The sequence below is a fragment of the Coturnix japonica genome, chromosome 3, assembly GCF_001577835.2.
Source record: "Coturnix japonica isolate 7356 chromosome 3, Coturnix japonica 2.1, whole genome shotgun sequence".
Taxonomy (NCBI): domain Eukaryota; kingdom Metazoa; phylum Chordata; class Aves; order Galliformes; family Phasianidae; genus Coturnix; species Coturnix japonica.
In genome coordinates this window covers 31,688,149-31,708,421 of record NC_029518.1, presented here as the reverse complement: position 1 = coordinate 31,708,421, position 20,273 = coordinate 31,688,149, and the positions used below count along the sequence as shown (strand labels likewise).

The 20,273-nt window shown below is 41.3% G+C and overlaps 2 protein-coding genes across 15 annotated transcripts in view; one reads left to right on the top strand and one right to left on the bottom strand.

Annotated features, from left to right (window-relative positions):
- The window catches only part of CEP170 (centrosomal protein 170), an 81,166-nt gene extending 74,110 nt beyond the window's left edge, over window positions 1-7,056 (bottom strand). For 6 of the 12 annotated variants that reach the window (XM_015857627.2, XM_015857631.2, XM_015857632.2 and 3 more), the window contains exon 1: window positions 6,856-7,056. The gene's annotated coding sequence lies outside the window, so the exon portion shown is untranslated. Of the gene's footprint in view, window positions 1-3,841; window positions 4,013-5,805; window positions 5,920-6,855 lie in introns of those variants that run through there. The other 6 variants (XM_015857624.2, XM_015857634.2, XM_015857636.2 and 3 more) reach the window with 6 other exon arrangements.
- A 342-nt stretch (window positions 7,057-7,398) lies between these two features.
- SDCCAG8 (SHH signaling and ciliogenesis regulator SDCCAG8) overlaps window positions 7,399-20,273 on the top strand; it is a 97,868-nt gene continuing 84,993 nt past the window's right edge. For all 3 annotated transcript variants that reach the window (XM_015857643.2, XM_015857638.2, XM_015857637.2), the window contains exons 1-7: window positions 7,399-7,586; window positions 13,678-13,857; window positions 13,997-14,079; window positions 15,495-15,608; window positions 16,019-16,144; window positions 16,431-16,559; window positions 18,272-18,336. In XM_015857643.2, coding sequence (XP_015713129.1) covers window positions 7,520-7,586; window positions 13,678-13,857; window positions 13,997-14,079; window positions 15,495-15,608; window positions 16,019-16,144; window positions 16,431-16,559; window positions 18,272-18,336 — 764 coding nt within the window. In that variant the 5' untranslated portion in view covers window positions 7,399-7,519. The remainder of the gene's footprint in view (window positions 7,587-13,677; window positions 13,858-13,996; window positions 14,080-15,494; window positions 15,609-16,018; window positions 16,145-16,430; window positions 16,560-18,271; window positions 18,337-20,273) is intronic.

Below are 20,273 nucleotides of genomic sequence, written 5' to 3'. Positions count from 1 at the left end.
CTGACTTCTTCCACATATAGAAAAAATATGGTTACTTTAAATAATAGCCATACAAATATTAATATAATAATATCCACAGACAGTTTTAAAATCTGCGATGGGTAATTCCCATCTCACAATAACCTAACAGCCCTTCTTCTAAAGCTGCCTTAGATCAGGCTGCAAAGTGCAAATAAATACCTTGAGAAGAAAGAAAGGAAGAATTCCCATGGGAAATAGCCATACAAATAAAGCAGCCCATAGACGATCTGAAGCACTGCCACACTCAAAGCCCTCTAGATACAAATAGTTCTGCCTAAGGCCCTTCTTGGTTTTGGAATGAAGTTGTACCAATAGACCCACAACACACAGCAACTCAAAGATCCAATCTTACTAAATCAAGCCTTCTCCTAAACTACTGCTTAAAGTTAATTTATGAATTGCCCTAAAATAACAGATCATTTACTTATTTTTAATTGACCAAAGACTTTGATTTGCCTCAAATGGGCAAGGAATGACTCAGGACATCCTGGTTCACTGTAATGTCTCCATACCCTTTTTTAAAACTGCCATCTTTTAAAAGCATAAGCTATATGCTGACCTGAAAAAAAAACAACCTAAAAATAGAAATGAATTCACCTTATCAGAGATTTAAATATATAAACCAATAATATTAACTGGAGCAATTGGAAACCAACTGTTCAGGATGCACTAAAGAAGGCAAACAGAAGAGAAGATCATGAAAGCAACGTCTGAAGCTATAGCAGAAAAACCAGTCTTGCTTCCTAAAAATACAGAGCTCAAAGAATGACAAAGAAAAACCTGAAAACTTGAAAACATTTCTTTGGTGAGCGGATACTGCAATGTGATTCAGTCGTGCAGAATTGAAGCTGTTAAGTAACTCGGCCCTCAGCTCCCCAGCAAACTCCAAACTCCTCACAGCAAATCACCAGGCAACATTTTGATACATTTGCAATGAGAAACTGCAAGAGAACAAGGCAAACCAGGTTCTGGACTGTTACAGTGAAGGACATTGACCGCTTGCAGTTATAGCAACGCCACACCAACAGTAGGTTTAATTTTGAGTGCTGAAGTTGCTAACGCAGTGTGGTAAAGAAAATCGCATCAGGCCACAGGTGTTTGCATAAGGGAAGGCATTAAAGAGAAAAGCGCACACTCAATATGCAAGATAATTATATTGGCAATTTAGAAAATGCAAATACCTAGAAAGCAAATATTCTCCTTTGGACAAAAGATGACAGTGTTCACAAATGCCAAGCAACGCATTTTCTACAGGGAGCAAAATAATATAATGCAATAGCTTCATACTGGGCCTTGCACTTCAGCATATGGCAGGACCAACTTTTACACACAGCTGCTGCAGTTCCTAAGATTTCATCAGCTTCATCAAGACTGGGCTCACAACTCTCCCTTGGCTAAGGATGTTAAAAAAACAAACCCAAGTACTGAATATAGGAATATGATCCCAGATTTGTGATCTAAGTGGTTAGAAGTCAGCACGTTGATTTTAACGAGGAGGCGTGAATTCTGACAGACTTTGAGCCAACTTCTTTCACTGAAGTTGCTACGATTGAAGCTGGTGCAGACTTAGCCAAAATAAAGGTGTTACCCAATTAGCTCCAATATTGTCTCAACAAAATAATTGGCATGAGATTTACTTGACTATTAGAATGCAATGAATGAGCAGGACTTAGAAGAAAGGTATTTTTGGAACTAATGTATGGATCAAAGAGAGTGGTCTCATCTATATCATGGAAATACCTGAGTGATTCCAAAATTCTTATATTAACTAGTTCTGGTGGGTTTTCTGTTTTGTCGTTTTGTTTTAAACTTTGCAGGTCCAGAAGCTAAAAAAGCAAAAAAGATCTGGGTTCTCAACATTTTCTGCTTGCACTTCAAAACAGGTTTGTAGCAGTCAGTTTTACAGCCAACTTAAAAGCTCAAGTTTGAGCTGTGCTTTGACAATCACCAAAAGAGAAATTCTTACAGGAAGTGTTTGAGTACTCCTTTTTAAAACAAAGTACAATTAAATATATATATATATACATATATATATATATACACACACATATATATACATACACACATATATATTTTATATTCCTCTCTATAAAATATAGAGGAAATGGGTGAGCATAATCTTCATTAACCTCAAAAAAAATAAATAAATAAAACCAAACCATTTGCCCATCTTTAATAATGAAAAGAGGTAAGAAATCAAGATTTTAGTTACTAAATTAAGCTAATATAAAGCTGAATGTTTATGCAAAATACAGGTCTGAAAACAAAAAGGGGCCATTTTAATGTGTTGCCTGAAAAGACAATGCTGAAGAAATGCAAATCAAGTGGAAAGAGTAACAGTTAATAGAAACCACACCTGACTTGACTTTTCTACTTCCAAAGTAGAAAATGCAGAGACCAGCATTGTTTTAAAAGACGATATGATACACGCCTACACCTTCCTTGTCTCTCGCCAGGCATTGGCTTACAGCTCTTCCTGGAGGCTTCATTAGATTGACCTCTATTGTGACCCAACACGGCCATACTTATGTTCTTAGGACAATTACAAAATAAAGAAATTCAGTTAAACTAAACAACAATACTATTCCTTTTATCTTTCACTTAATGAGCTAAGATATAAAAATTAATTATAATAACTGCTGACATCAAGATTCCTGCACTGATAGAGGCCTAAGGCTAAATTATCAGTTATGTCACTGGTGGTTGATGAGGGTGAGAAGTGAGATTAATGAAAGCAAGAAAAATGAATGTTCATGAGAAAACAGAAGAGACAGGACATGCTGACTTCTTGGATCTTGAAATGTAACAACAATAACTGAAAAGGCCTTCTGAGAATGCCTACTTAGATGGCCAAGTATTCACAGTCAAAAAGAAAGATCATTAAGAACATTATTTAAGTGTGTCATTTTGAGGGATGAGTCCTAAGTACATCTGATTTAATGCATTCACTGTACTGCTTCTTCCAGACCACAGTGGTTAGCTAATGGATTGATCACAAGTTCAACTCTTTCTGCACGCAGAACCACAGCTGAAGACCAGCAAAACACCCTGCGCACAAAGAATTATCTCGGAAACACCAGGGAGTGGGATCACTTCTCTTTCTGATTCTCTGAGAAGATCAATAATTGCTGTGCTTTCCAAAAGAAACAGGAAGAGAACAAGAATCTCAGGAACGATGCATAAATACCAGAGTCTTCTTATATCAACCATCTTATATTTCGAATTTCTCCATGAAACTAAGATTTTAGTTCACAAGGTTGGAAAGAAGTAGGCAAAGGAATAACCCCAATTCTTGCAATAAATACAGCAGAACAAACTGAAGAAGCTTTGGACTGTAAGAGGGCTGCAGCTGCTGGCGGTGAGTCAGCTTGCGAGGCCCACCAGTGGGTGGGGATGGAGCTCTGAACAGCACCTCGCTAATGGGAAGCCTGTTTTTCAATAGCCATTTCTACAGGGACTAAAAGAGAAGAAACAAAATTGTCATATCAGATGCACAGAGGAAAAAAAAACAAACTATTTTTTTACATATTCTATTCAGGGGAAGAAATGAAAGATGTTTATGTTTTGAATTAGTAAAAACAAATTCTCTACAAACAGCACTTTAATACAATTTTTAAAGGGAAGAAAAGAAAACCACATACTTCTTCACACATTTTCTTATGCAAAGGCCACATCACTTCACAGAACCACTTCTCATCCCAATTCCCTTTGCATACAGAAACATTATTTTTTTGCCCAGTTACATGTTCTGAACATTGCAGATGCCAACATTTACAGATAAAGAACAGCAAAGACTACTGATAAAACTAAAACCTGTCACCTGATTGTTTTCTTGGACATATACATTTCCCCTTCTGTCTGCAGTATTCTACAGCAACCACGAGACTGTCGGCCAAGCAGTCCAAATGAATCTCTGCTACCAGAAAAGCAATATATTGCCTTCTTCCAGACCTGACATTGCTGTCCCCACCCTGTGTACTCACCCCAGCACTCATCTGACCACACAATCAAATAATTCAATTTGCTGACCCAGGGGGAAAAAAGGGAAAAGTCAGACAGAACAAAAAGAATCTTGCTGGATTAGTGGCGTGAATCAACTCTTCACACACTCAGCCAAGTACCAGAGCCACGGCAACAGCATCAGGGGACCCAGTGAGTGCGACTGCTCCATTCACAGCCACTGTGAGACAGGCAAGTGCCAGTCTGCCTCATCTTTACACTCAACCATCTAAGAGCCTGAACAAAGCACTGCAGCATCAGGAGCCATCCAATAAAATATCTCTGATGGTTTTATTTGAAGTTTCTGGGGCAAACTGCTTTTGACATAATGCAAGATTAAAATAAAGCACATTAATTTAAATGTGCTTTTAAATTAATTTAAAATTAATTTACGTGTTGGTTGGTTGTTTTATTTTTTTGAAGATCAAACAAAATTTGAAATAAAAGTGTCTTATGGCCTCTAACTATAAATGCATCTCTAAAATAAAAACAGCCTCCCAGCTTAAAAGAGGACACGTTGGAAGAAACTATATGATAAAAGTGAACCAAACATTTGTGATTTTAATATTTTGTTGTGTCTATACAGCAGACATACACAGAACTGATTAATTAAGTAGTTTGTGCTTTCCTCCCAGCCCCATTTGCATACATTATACCTTACAATTCAAGCCATGTGACCACGCTCTGTTTTTCCCAGGACAACCGGCTCATTCAGCACACTGCGTGGTCTCTGACCCACAGCAGCACGAGCGCTGCACACAGAAGGAAGCTGCTATCTGCACATCACGCCATCGAAGATGTTCAAAGAACATGACAATGCAAGATACAGCAACAACCACAGGACCAGAAGGAGCGCAGGTGCTCTGTACGAGCATTATAAACTTGGCAGGCAGCAAGAGACACCTCCCAGACTCGCTTGGCACAGCCATAGGACGCTGTAGAAGAGACATGCACCTGACTTCAGCAGACAGAAGCTCCATCCCTCACAGACAAAAGACTTTCTTCCCTCATCTGCAGCTTCCTGGTCCCAGCCACACCAACATTTAGCACAACAAGCAGCACGTTCTACAGAGAGCGGCTCACAGATGTCAGAAGCAGATAAAAGAATCTGTGCCATGATGCTCTCCTGCCCAACATTTTCTATTGAGAAAGCAGAATTTCAGATTCTGTTGGCCTTTTGGTTTAAGTAAAACTAGTCTGTTTTCACTCCAGTGTCATTCTGCCTGCAGAGCCAAGGAAGGTGGTGCTGATACTGCAATAGTTCTCTTTAGGGACCCAAGCAGACATAGTGGTATCCATTCACATTAAGTACTTTTCCCCTCTGTTTGCAAAAACTAGAAATGGAACTTCAAAATCAGTTTCTGCAGCTACCCATGTATTAGATTGAGCTCTTGTCACTCAGGGAAGCTCCCAGCTTCCACCTGCAAGCGTACATCAACTTTTGTAGTTCCCTTTCATAACTTGGCTCTTTTCCAGCTCATATGTTACCAAGAGAACTGTTAAAATCCTTTATGCCACGTCTCTCACAGTCCGGAAGCACAAGATAGTGAGAAACTACTCTGATTCACAAACCTCAGCCTGAGCAGATAAGGGAGGCAGGCGGCACCTGCAAAACAACTGGAACAGTCATCAAAGAAATCCCTGTGCTGCCACAAGAAAGGAAGCTTGGTAACAACTTGTAAACCATAATATTTCTCTTAAAAGAATGAGAAAATATTTGTATCCGATCCCTTACAAATAACTTTTAGGTAGTTGAGAAATGAGAGGGAAAAAACACAATAATACCTCATTGCTTTGCTTTGGATAGATTTCTATGCATCTTCAGCCACGCTCTTCTCCCCACCCAGTGAGGTGGCTTTGTGACCCCTTTCAGACAGAACCGTTGTTAAATAGAATTCGAAGCTGAGCAGCTCCCATGGTGACAGCTCAGTTCCCCGCAGTTTGGGCTCCTCAGCATCTGGACAGCAATTCCCAGAGGAAATTAATCACAGGAAATCGCTGCATATGCGCTCACGCCTCAGCTCAGTTTACACAAGGAGCCCCATCCCACACAGGCGAGCTCTGGGCCAGCAGCGCTGTCAGAGCGGCCCTCGGAAGGCCATGTCCACTGTCTACCACGGTGCCAGCAGCACGTTTTCGTCTTACAAACCGCTTCAATATTTATTCGTAGCAAAGAAAACACCTTCACACCGCCGTGCGGCGGCTGCTCTCTGTGTTCCCTGGGCTGTCACAAGGGGGCTGCTCTTTTTGTCTCCCGTTCGGCAGCATCGCACCCACAGCCCGTGACGCCGTATCGAGCAGCACGGCGCTGCGGGGCTTCGGTAACCGCGCCATCCCGCCCCGCCCGGAGCTTCGCGGGCCCCGTGAGGGCCCCGACCGCCCGCGAGGAGGAGGGGGCGGCCGTGCCGCGCTGCACCAAGGGGAGAAGCGAGGACACACGGGAGGACGGCGCGGAGCAGAGGAGCCTCCTGGCCTGGCGGGCTGCACAATGGGGAGAGGGCGCAGGCGGCCGTTCTCCATCAGCCGCCCTGTCCGTCAGCTGACCGCCGTAGCGCGGACACCGCCGCCGAGGGCGCGTTGGGACCCGAGGGAGGCGCGGCGGCGGCTCGGGGGGTGTGTGCCGGCGGCCAGGGCCGGAGGGGCGGCACCGCATCCCGCCCCGCCGCCGCCCCACGCCTCCCAGCGCGATGCCGAGGGCGGATGGAGGCGGGGGCGGCCTCCGGGCCCCGCGGCTACGACCGGACTCCGCGTTGCGGCGCGCGGCCCGCCCGGCACCCGCTGACACAATGGGCGGCGCGACCCCGGCCCCGCTTCTCCCCCCGCTCCCCCGCTCACCCCTCCGAGGAGGCTCTCCGCGCCGCGGGGACGACCCGCTGCCGATAGCGGCGGCTCCGGCTGTTCGCTGAGCGTGCGGCCCCGCTGGGCGGGGCGCTCCGTTCCGCGTTCCTCCGGCAACCGCGGCAACGTTATTCCCGGCACATAGCGGCTAACGGGCACAGCCGCGCCGCGCTGCGCAGGCGCCGCCCCAACTCACACAATGCGGGGGGGGCGCGAAGGGCGGACGGCGCCGCGCAGGCGCGGGGGGCAGAGCCGGGGGAAGCGGAGCCGCGCATGCGCCCCGTTCAGACAATAGCGCGGCGGGCGCCGCCCCTCGGTCTGAGCGGGGCCTGCGCCGCCATCAGCCGCTGCGGGAGCGGGGACGTGGGCGGCAGGAGTGCGCAGTGCGCAGGCGCGAGGGCGGCGTCAGCGCCCAGCCACAACAAAGAGGGGAAGGGAAGCGGTGCGGGTCCCCGTCATGGGGAGCGGGTGGGGACTACGCCTCCCAGCGTGCACCGAGCGGCTGGGGGCGGGCTGTGTATCGCGTGTACCGGGGTGCGGCTGGTGGTTGGTGTTGTAGCAACGGGAGGGAGCTCGTGCGAGTAGCGGTTCTTCAGTGCCGCGGGGCAGCGCCGGGAAGTTCGGTGCGCGTCCTTCCTTCCTGGCGGTCGGTGGCGGCCCGATGCGGGCGCCTCGCGGGCAGCCCGCCCTGGAGGAGTCCCTGCAGCGCTACCAGGCGCGGCTCCGAGGTGAGCGCGGCGCTGCGGGCGGGTGAGAACGGGCCGCTCCTGCACGGCCCGGCACCGGGTGGGAGCCCGCCGGCGGTCGGACGCGCTGCGGCTCCTGCCGTGCTGCCGTGTGCTGCTGTGCTGCGCTCCGCTGTAGCGGCCCGAGGTGGCTTTCCTGAGGTTTGGGTTTTTCATCAAGTGCTCGCGGGAGTCGGAGCTTCTAGTGAAATTAGAACGAACTTGGAAGTGTTTTGTCTGGTGAGCTGTGACTGCTGTGACGGGCTGTTTGTCACGAGTTGCAGCTCTCTTGGTGGTTTCTGAGGTGCTCTGTAACGAACTTCACTGAATTATTAAGGTTGGAAGAGACCTGTTGGATCATCCGGTCAGCTGCCAACCTGTCCCCATCATCCCACTAACTGTGTTTCTCAGTGCCGCATCCACGCAATTCCTGAATGCCTCCACCGCCTCCTTGTGCAGCCTGTCTCAGTGCATTACTACTCGTCTTGAGAGTGAATTTTTCTTAATGTCCAACATGAGTCTTCCCCGGTGCAACTTCCCTCTAGTCCTATTACTAGTTATGCATGAGAAGAGGCCAACCCTCTCCTCACTACGATCTCACTTTAGGCAGTTGCTGAGAGTGATGAGGTCACCCCTGAGCCTCCTCTTCTCCACACTAAACAACCTTGGCTGCTCCCTGTTAGATTTGTGTTCCAGACCCCTTACAACTTTGTTGCGCTTCTCTGGACATGCTCCAGGACCTTAGAGTCTTTCTTTCACTGAGGGACCCAGCACTGAACTCATCACTCAAATTGTGGCTTTCACAGAGCTCAGTACAGAGTCTTATCACTTCCTTCCTTCCTCCTGCTGGCAACACTATTTCTTATACAAGCCATTGGTCGTAGCCACCTGAGCATACTGCTGCCTCATGTTCAGCCAGCTGTTAACTTATGTTTCCAGGTTCTTTTCCTCCATGCAGCTTTCCAGCCACTCTGCCCCAAGCCTGTTCTGTTCTTTAGTTCTGATGTGCTTGACTTGCCTTTTCATTTTAGGTGTTGAAGCTCAGTTAATACTGGGCTATTCAATCACTGCGAAGCCCAATGGGGTGACGTGCAGGTGGTGGAGATGGCAGATTTCTTGTGTTTATCCTCACCTACAGGTGTGTGTTAATGTGTTTAACTTTTGGAGTACACAGCATTGCTCTGTTCAACCTGCATCCTGCTGGTGCATCTGGGAATATGTGCATACAGTGGTTACACCAAGCTGCCTGAAATATTTTTGATATACAGCAATCCTGAATTGCAGTCCTTGATCTTGTGTATCTGCGATCTGATGCATCGCAACAATTCCTCTTGGATGCAGGCTGATATATGGCAGGAGGTTAATACCATCCGTTCTGGACTTCAGAAGAATCATTTTATGGCCTTATTTGGTATGATGAAAATGTGTATAAATTACCAGTACCTCTTCAGTGCAGTGTCCTTTGTTGTAAAGAGAGTTGCCTCAGAAGACTGGTTTGTAGGGAGGTTCAAGTGTTCAACAAGCCAATTACAACAGCCAGAAGGCAGAAAGCCAGACTGAGTGTGACTGAGAAATAAGCTGTCCTAGAGCCCAGCAGAGGGATTTTTGATGGAGGTAGTAAAGGCCTTGGAGCAAGGATTTTCCTGATGAGACTTTGTATGATTACGGTCTTTATCATTGTGTGTAACGTGGAGTTAGGAGGGTGGTATTTGTACAGTGGGTTTATTAGGTTACTATGTAAACTTACACACAATTGAAACTATTTCAAATTAACTTCCAAGTACTCAGGAGGTAATAGAATTTCTATTCAAAAATTACCCCTAGGGGAAGAAAGGTATTTCCTACTGTAGACTAAGAGCTGTGCTGTTGTAGTCACATTAATTACCAAAATCTGGTGGTCAGGATGTGAATGTCCTGCGAGCCTTCTGCTCTGTCAGTGTCATGAGCACTACTGTTTGAATGGGGAAAAAAGAATCAGTTCTAGCTGCCATGCTTCAATACTACAAAACAGTCTGATGAGTGCAAATCGTTTTTGCAGGAGAGTTGTTTTATCAACCTGTGAGAATCATAGAATCACTCAGATTGGAAAAGACTTTCAAGATCATCAAGTCCAACTTCAACCTAACCATACTAACCTAATCATACCACCCTAACTAACAACCCTCTGCTAAATCATGTCCCTGAGCACCACATCCAAATGGTTTTTAAACACACCCTGGGACGGTGACTCAACCACCTCCCTGGGGAGCCTATTCCAGTGCTTAACAACCCTTTCTATAAAGAAGCTTTTCCTGATATCCAACCTAAACTTACCTTGGCACAACTTGAGGCCATTTCCCCTCATCCTGTCACCACTGAGAACAGACCAACCCCACTCTCACTGTGAGCACCTTTCAGATATTGGAAGAGAGCAATAAGGTCTCCTCCCCTCAGCCTCCTCTTCCCCAGTCTGAACAGCCCCAGTTCCTTCAGTCACTCCTCTGTCCAGTACATATTTTAAATATTATTATATATATATATGTATAGTTACATTTCAGTCTTATTAAAAACAAACTGGACAGTTGTCCTTAGATGATAGTAAAAGCAACATTTTTTGCAGAGTTGTAGTTATTTTCTATCAGTGTCTGTTCCTTAACACTTCTACCAGCTGGAGTTTTTTCCATGTCTCGCAGCCAATTTTGTTGTTCTGGATGGTTGGTTCCTTTGCTAAGCTCTCCATTAGGTCTTAGAGTATTTTCTGTGGCGCTTCCGAGTTCATGAATGAGGTAACTTTGCTTTCATTTAGACAATTGCTCTTCATAGACCGTCTTGGGCAGTGCCTGAAAAAACATCTTTTGTTTAGGCAGTGCAAACAGGGTTCAATGCCTTCTCTGTTTTTCCTGTTTTCCCTTCAGTGACATATTGTTCTCACAATTTTAGTTCTTTTTTCCCCCCAAAGACATGCTGGGTTTTGTTGCTGGCTTGTATTTTTTTGTGATAGTATCACAGTATCACAGTCTCGTGTGGGTTGGAAGGGACCTTAGAGATCATCGAGTCCAACCCCCCGGGATTCGAGCCCCTGTGTAGCAGAGCGGCACTTCTACCACTTGCGCCACAGGGGGAATTCGAACCCGGGCCTCCGGTGTTGCAACGCGGCATTGCTACCACTGCGCCACCGGGGCACATGGTAGAATCATGGAAAATCTCAAGTTGGGAGGGACCCCAGGGAACCACTGAACCCTGCTCCAGCTTCCACACACCCCACCTGCACTCCAAACCTTGTGTCTGAGAGTGCTGTTCAAACGCTCCTTGACCTCCAGCAGGTTTGGTGCCATGACCACTCAATACTGAAAACCAGAAAGCATTATCAGGAAATAAAATGTTTGTTTTGTTTTGTTTTTTTGATTTTTCTTTGTAGTCCAGATAAGAGATGTATAGAAATACTGAAATTAAGATATATATGTATTTTGACACTATATATATTTCATTCTAACAAACCAATGAAGTATTTTTTGAAGTAGATTTTCAAGTGTGTATTTTAATAGATAGTCCAAAGATGCATCAGATCCTCACTAGTGTAAGAGATATTATAATTACTTTTATATGTCTGTAGGAAACTTAAAAAGAAAAAAGATCTTAATGAGCACTGGAGGGGGGAAAGTGTAGGGGGAAAAATAGATCAGGGCTTTCTTTCCCCCTCTGTTGGTAGTATCTGCATATAAGAGATGATTCTTTCAGAAATCCTAGTTTGTGTTGTCATTTTGATTTGTGTCCAATTAAAGCTGAATGTTTAACACGAGCAATACTCTTTTGCATGTGGAATCTGTTTGTGGAGGTCTTTGAATGCCACCTGGATGTGGTGTCTGTGCTGGAGGTTGTACCAGCTGGCCTCCAGAGGTGCCTTTAAACCTCAGCCGTGCTGCGGTTCGTCTATATCCTTAGCTCTACCTATGGGAGGTAGCACATTAGTGACATTTTATCACACAACAGAAATATGTTCTCAGATATTGTTTGTATAGTCTCGTTAAATGCAGAAAACGACAGTTGAATTTTAGATATTGAAGCATTTTTTTCTGCTTCTTCCATGTTTAGGAAGAACGTTTTTACATTGATAAAAGCAACAAATGTGTACGTTCCCATTTGTTAATGTTTATTATCTTATCTAGTGCCCTAAATGATGTTCTTAGAAAAAATTTAACGTTTTGCCTTCTATGTGTCCAGATCAGCTCTTACTCAAATGAATGTGAGCTGTTTGGTGCTGGAAGCTCCTAATTCCCACTTTCCCAGTAGTGAGCTTTTTGCTTATGGCAGCAGCCTTTTTAGTTATGAAACCAGCCAGCATTGAAGCAACTTTATCAAATATTAATGAAGCTTTCAAAAATGTGGGGATATTCTTCCGGAGACAGGAAACGTTTAGCCAAGAAAAGCAGACATCAGTGTGTCACAGCTCATATTGTTATTATGTTTCACTACTACTCCTGCCCAGTTTATTTTATGGAAGAAAACATATGCATGGACCTGTACTTTGCTTTGTTGTTTGTTTGTTTGTTTTTCCCTACTTGTTACAGTTACAGAATGACTCTCCATGTAGTACTCTATCTGCCAGGGAATATCTATAGGGAACAACTCATTGCAATGTAGTTTACTAAATATTCAAGTCATTGCATCAGTGAGACGTGAGACGCTGTTACCATTTGTCAATTAACTCTCATAACATCCTGTAATCCTTAAGAATGGATAAGTTAATTATGCTCATTAACTCACAGAAAAATGTATGACCTAGATTCTCTTGCCTGAGCCATTGCCTTGTGAAACGTGTCTGGGTTTGTTATGATAAATTTTGACTGTCTAAAATGTGCTTTTGCTTTTTCTCTTACACTAACTTGGTTAAAGCACGGAGAACCTGAAAATCAAAAGAGTTAAGGCTAGTCATAACATTAATGGGCTTTTAAAATGAGTGCTGTGGGAAGATTAATATGTGAGAAGCAGCTCATGCTTCTATGAAAAACTAGCATCACTAAAACGTGAGAGAGATGTGGCACACTGGGATGAAAATAGTGTTCTTAAATAGAATGTTTTTGATGTCTTATTTATATTTTATGAACTACAGGTAAGCTATGGCAATGCAGAGAAAAGGACTGTGCAAACCATTATAGCCAGGGGAAAAAAAAAGTATTTCCCAACTTTAGTCAAGATGATGTATTTGATCTTCAGAAAGATAGATAAAGTGAAGCTAGATATATGTACTTAGCTTTTGTTCTGACTTTGAGTAGCTGTTCACTTTACTGCTTCGAAGAAAGGACTATTAATATTTTTAACCATCAGTATTTGTTCTACTCTGAGACGTGTCTCTTGAATTCTACCAGCAAATGCTTTACAGTGATCTTCCTAGTAAGTTTTTTTTGTTTGTTTGTTTTTAATATTCAGAACATATTTTCAGGTAGTTGTTTTTAAACGCCGTAAAAGTTTACAAATTACACGCACAGAAAAAGAGATTTCAGCTATATATGCTGAAAAGCTTGCCATTTTCTTGGTTATAGAAGTTACTATAATAAAAGTTGTTACCTTATCAGTCACGTCTCACAATAGTGAAGTTCTTGTTCAGTAGGCATTGATACCTAAATGCTTCGTATGCTTCAGTCCTATGGTAGAGTTACCTGTTGAAGAATGCAGGATTAATGAACAAAATAGATACAAGATTTTCATTTCATTTTGAAGTTATTAATAGCAACTATGAAGCCTTTTTGGTTCAGGGTGGTTTTGAATGGTAGTTGCAAATGACAGTGATGTTGCTTTGGAAAAATGGAAAAGAAGCATATTGTCTTACATTCTTGACTGCATGGCTGTGAGCTGTGCTGGAGAGTTTGGATCGTTTCTGAGTTGACTTGGTATTACACGAGAGCCCAGAGATCCTGCTTTTTGGTTGTTGCAGAAAGCAAATGTAGTAAATGTTGCTTCCTCAAGTTGTAACCTATCATAGTTTTGGCTGTTTGCATTGCAGTGGTGTGGCTTAAGATGAAGGAGTCAAGTTAGATGGTCACTGAATGCATTTAGTTCAACTTAAAATATTTCCTTTTATGTTGTCTGCTGTGGCTAATGATATGATTGTTTACAGAGCGTGCTAATGAAACTATCCATCAGCTGAAATATGCGTTGGACGAAAGACATTTTGCAGACAGTAAGGATGAAGTTGGATCTGACCAGTCCTCTGTGGACAAAAGCAGTGATGATATGGACAGGGGCAATGACAACAGTGGGAATCCACCCTGGGAGGAACTACAGCACAGTCACGCTGGTAAGATTACTCTGAAGGTAAATAGCTTAAAAATGTTAGAAGTAATATTAATTTATCCATTCATGCTATCAACATTTTTGCTTATAACCAATGTGATTTATTCATTTATTTATTTATTTATTTTTTAATCTCTTCCTAGTTAATCAACTTAAAATTTTGTTGCAAGATCAGGAAAAGATGGAAAGTGAAGCCTCTCCATCAAGGAGGAAGATGCAATTCCAAGTATGTTTCTTCTCATCTCTTTGTGTTATTTGAATGAACGGCATGCATGCTGTGATATGTTTTCTACTGCCCTGGAAGAATAGGAGCTCCTGAGCCATTTTTACATTTTGAAATCTTGATTCTCAGTGATGTGATCTGAACTTGGTATGTTTATGACCACAGCAGAAGAAAAATCCCAGATACTTGATTTAGGCATTTCCTTCTAGTTGACCATGATATGCGTCGGTGGCAATCCACATTACTTTTTCTCATCATCTTAACTGCACCACAAATTTTTGTTTTGGAAATGACTGGGGTTGGTGGCCTGGTCAATCCCTGTAGCACCAAGTATGGTAGCTCTGTACCAAGATGCAATGGTCTCTGCAAAAGTTACTTTACTAAATAGAAAGCGCACCCTTATTGTAGGGTTTTCAAATTTATTCTTCTTGCAGTAGAACTGCTCCAAAGTACCTGCAGTGTGTAGTTAGTAGTATCTAGATATTGTGCCAATTTAACATTTGACCTCTGTTATATAACGTGCTACTTTTGACTGTGATCAGAATGTTTATTAAAAATTTCTGAGTGAAGTGGTAACAATCACATACTGAAAAAAGATTACAAATTATCTGGCAGGTGTTCATCCAACTGTCCAACAGTTCAGCTAGTTCCTGAAAATTGCATCTGGGACCTTTAAGACTCATTAATTAGATCAGAATGAATTGCAGTACGCAAAATATTTATGTAATGTCAACTCTATGTTACTTCTGTTTCCAGACAGCCAAGGACTCTTTGTTGCTACTACTAGCAACAAAGATAAATGAGGGGTTATTGTTTTTGTGAAACCATTACAACTGCGATTTTTAAGGGTCTTTTAATAATAGATTTATCTACATTCTTGTTTAATTTGTACACTATTCTTTGGTGTAAATGCTGTGAAGTTACAGAATCTTAAAATATCAGGTTCTTTGATAAATGTCTGTTAGATGTTTTCTTGTGTTTCTGTGTGGCTATTAAAATTGCAGACATAACTCGTATTTCTGCAGCAATTATTAACAAACATTTAGAGGTGTATCCTTTGATGCGTACCAATTAAAATTCAAGGTATTTCAATATCCATTTTGTAGAAGAAAATTCCCTCTAACATTTGTCTAAAATGAATAATAAATAGTGTGTGAATTTCATTTGGGCATTGGTTGGTGGTTATTTTCTATAGATGTGCTTATTCAAGCCATAATATATTTTGGCAGAAGTGGTGTATTTACATTTTGAACTGAAGATTAGAAGTTCTTGCTGTTTCTCCCTTTCTCATGACCTGGTACTTAGTGGGGTGTGTATTTCTTTTATTAAGCATAAGCTGTATTCTGTGTGCAAGTGACTTCTTATTGCAGTAATTGGTAAACCAGAAAATAACGCATACTGTTCTTTGATTCCTTCAGAAAACCCCTGAAGCTACAACAGAAGACTTACCAGACCCTTCTGATCTTATTCCTAGAATTAATGATCAGTCTCAGTACATTAACCATTTAGAAGCAGAAGTGAAGTTTTGCAAGGTATTACATAATATATTTCAACTATTGAAATCCTGATCCCCCAATTATGAAGAGTTCCTTTAAAAAAAAGCTTGCTCTTAGTCTTGATATAAATTGCTTTAATGATCAAAAAATGAGTGAACCACAGTTCAATAAACACTGAGCTTTGTCACGCATGAAGTTTGTGTAGTGTTTGTGTAGTGCTTAAGGACCTTCAAAGATGTTTTTATTTCATTTTACAAAGGCAAATAAGTGTATTTTATTTTTTTTTTAAGAAATGATTTTGTATCTTAAATTTCCATATGGCAGCGACTCTTTTTTGAGTGTTCTTATTTTGTTTGAAAAGGCTGCAATATTTATCTAGACTTTGTTCTTAAGAGGATGATGATTGTCTCAAGAAACCTTTTACATGCAGTTTCTCTGTCGCACAGGAGGAATTGTCTGAGATGAAAGATCAGGTTCGAGTAGTTATACTTGAAAATGAGGACCTCCATCAGAAACTGAAATTTTTGACTGATGGATATACCTTGGGAGAACAAGCTCTTCTAGGTACCTCGGTAAGTTTTTATTTCTCTGTTGTTGTTTTAATCAGGGTTCAGTGAACTAACTCCTATTAAGGAAGGCTCATGTTATCTGCAAACTGAATTTTAATTAAAAACAAAATGACAGTTTGAAAACGTGAGTTTCTGTAGGTATCATGGGTCACTAGCCTCACGAACTTGTTTACTGGTTCATATATTTTACTGTAATTAAAATTACAAATTTCAATATTTACATAATTAATAATTGTTTAAAAATACAGCATGCATAATTACAATTGAAGTATTTACATTTTTATTTTAGGCAAATAATCAGAACTCCAGGTGTAATGACTGGAAACTGCATCAGCCTCCTGCATCATCATCAGCACATAACGGAGGTCCAGCTTTGTTTTCAAAAACTGTTGAAGTAGAAAAATGGCACGTAGAACTGGTTGGTGTTAGGATTTTTTTTAACCTTTGGAAAAGCATTCAGCACTATGTTATTGTTACAGCTTTGTAATAGATTTATGGAAGGAATTTTGGTTGACTATACCTTAATCTGAAATCAAATTTTATTCTCTTAGACCTCATCTCCTTGTTATTCCCTAATTAATATAATTCTCCAGTTAGACACAGATGTTAGGCTGTAGCTGCAGGTGTTGATTTCCAAGAGGTAAATCTTGGTTCAAGAATATCAGGTCAGTGATGGCTCTGCTGTACTTTATGTACAATCCATAAACAGAATCTAGCTGCTATGTTTTAAGTGGGCCTCCAGACAAGCATGTTTGCAATGAGACTTCCTACTCTGTAGCAGAGCAGGGTCAGTAGGGTACAAAAATGGTTTTGCTCAGTCTGTCATCTCTAATCTGAATTATGGTTGTTGTGCTTTTAGAGAACCAAAAACCTTTAGTGATTCAGAGCTGTTGTAGTGCCTATCCTGTTTCTTTAGTTTGGGATGGTAGTCTAGATGTACTTGCTCTAAAGGAACTGGGTGACATTGCCATCTGTCACAGAGTTATTTAGATCAATCCACATCCGTGGCAGGGGGCCAGCAGGGCTCCCTGGACCCTAAAAATGGGAAGGGAAAAGGGATAGGGAGGTGGGAGCTGGGCTCAAGGAAACAAAAAGAGCAGCAGCAACGACCTAAGGTGGGAAACTTATTTTACTAACAATGATATCAGAATGCAAGATAACACAGTATAATACAATCTCATTGAAATTTAAGCTAATAAATCAAGTAAAATAAGAGAGAAAAGTTTCCGAAGACTGAGAAACCTACTTTGAAATTGAAGGTGCACGGCTTGGAAGCACACCTACACCCACTGTCAGGCAGTGAGAGAGAGTGAGCGTCACTTCCGTGACGTATTTTTCTCTCTGACTGTGAGGTCCTCTGGGACGTGTAGTTCTTTGCTCCATATGATGTTATGATGTGGAGTACCAATAGCAAAAATTACAAAATCATGACACCATCTTTTGGGAGAAGAACAGTCTTAATTGAAAGTTTTGGTATGCTTTTCATCATGCTTGTGGCACATTCAGCTGAAAACGCATTCAATTATTAATAACACCAATTTGAAAGCTAGTATTTTACACTAAATGCATTTTTTCCTCAGTAATATTTAAAGTAGGAATATCATATTGATTCTGACTTCTTTCTAAGCATCATAGTGAGCTAGATCTCTGATGCTTTCTTTGTCTTGTTATCTCCATTGTATTTTATCGCTACCATGGTTGATTTATTTGTTTCTTTGTAATAGGAGTACCAGGTAGGGAGGAGCATATTATTATATTATGAAAAAATAGCTACTCTACTTGAAGAATCCTTTGTTTCTGCAGGGTTGTTGGGAGAGTGAAAGGAAAACTGAGATAAGATCATTAATTGTTGTAGATGGCTGAAATATGTGGAGCTGTAGCAATTTATACCATATGAGGAACTGTCAAGTTGTGTAGAACTAACAAAATGGGAGGTTTATTTATTTTGTGAACTGTAACAAAAATGTGAAATTCTTAGGTTTCTCTGAGTCAAGTGATTTAACAGGTTTATATCTTCAGGGGAATGGAATAAATGTGGTTAATGTCTAGATTTATATGTAAAGACCATCTAAGGAACAAACCAAAAGACACAATTATGTGTTGTTTTTTCTTCTCTCGTCTTTTCTAAAGGAGAAACTAAAACTTCTTTATCAGGACAAAATCAGTATCTTGGATGCCCAAGTACAATCTCTAAGGTAAAGTGAAATGTTTATTATATGTTAAAATTATGATTGAAGAAATATTATCAACTCCTAACAGGAAGCATCCTTCATTTGAATTTAAATAACAGTGTGCTTAAATACTAAATATGATGTTTTCAAGTACATTGCCTGAAAGCTGGTTTTATAGGATTTACTTGTATTTTCTCAAATAATTTATTTGAATGCATTGTTATTTTATGGCAATATGTGCGTTATGTCAAGTTGTTGTATTTACAGATGTTCCTGAACCTCAAAACTTCATATTAAATCTCTTTATCCTTTTTTGTCCAGTTTCCTTATGGAGACTCCGTGTCTGTTCCGATAATCCAAACAAAATAAAAGGCAGCTGACTTTTTAACCCGAGTGAGCTCTTTCACCATTAACTTTCTTCTAATATCTGGTATCAAAAATTTTAGGAATCTTTGTGCTAGTTTAGGCCACATAACGATTTTGGCACAGGACAACGTAGTTTTGAGGTATGCATGCTGTGTTTCCAGTCATGTAACCTGCATATCTTTTAAAAGTAAAAATATTTGAAAATAAGTCATGTGCTCAGAATGAGTGGTTTTGTTATTGACAGCAGAAACCAGAGGTAGAGGCCAGTGCCGTAGGATTTCGTGTTCTGGAATAAACTTCTCCTTGTGTACTTGCATTCATGATACTGCTGTTGAATCTGTTTAATTATATTATTTCCTTAATAATTTCTAATCTAATATGTCTACAATTACACAATTCTACATGCATATGTTTGCAAAATGAGTTACTGGTTTAAATATGCCATCTGCAGTAGTGAAATAATAAATGTACAAAGCAATTGTGCTAGTCAAAGTATAGGAGAATCTTTAATCTCAGCTACCCAGTCTCTTGGCTTTTTTCCCCCTTGGCTTAAAGTGTTAAACATATTCAAAAGGAAAGATTAGAGCTTGAAAATGATCTGAAAACTTCTAAAGGTACTTTTCAAAACTTCTCACTTTCTCCTAAGGGCTGTGATCTTTGACAGTGTAAGCACTTTGAAACACTTGAGATCTGGTGATTTTTTTTTTGTGTGTGTGTGTGCGAGATTGTACTATTTTCAGATGGAGCTGTCTCTGTGAATTACATAGGTCTCATTAGTTTCTGCCCTGGATTTCTTACTAATAGGTCTGTTGTACCATGACTGTCTAAGGATATACCCAGGGCAAATTGCATCCAGGTTATAGTGCATTCTGTTTAATAGGCCTGCTATGAAAATAGGAAAAAGTACGCAGAAGTTTTCCCAGAAGGAAATATACGTGCATGCAGCATACATATCGTGTGCTCGGTAAATCCAATGCAGCCAGAATGTGTCAGACTTGCTATGTATATGCTGCCCAGATGGTCCGCATAACAAACCAAAAGCTTTGGATTCATTGCACAACTTGTCAGATAGATCTTTATGTGCGCACTGTGCATTTGTCTGGAACTACCTGATGTCAGCATTTTTACTGAGTTCTTCCTGGCCTGACAGATGCTTGGAAATTCTAGAGAAAATTCTGCATAGAACCTGGTAGAAATTTTAGTGAGAATAAGAGAGCTTACCCTGGTTTTCTGGAGTTGGGTTTTACCACGAGTTCGTCCTGAGAGTGTCAAAGTGAACGTGCTGGATTTTCTCTACGAAGTGTATTGTCACATGGTGGCTAATTTGAGAGTAGAGTAGAAATGAGGAACTACCGATAATATTTGCAATAAGAGCAGGATAAAAGTGGATATTATTAAGATATTGAAATATTTGCACAGCTGTTGCATAAATGCATTTACCAAGATCCATTTGATAATGAATCCTTTTTTTCTGTTCAGGAAAAATGTAAGACTACAAGTTTCATCTAAAATTTCCCATGTGGCTTTACTATTTTCTGTCACAGTAGAAGACACAATTGAATTTCGTTGGGACAGTTTGACTGCTATTTCACTGT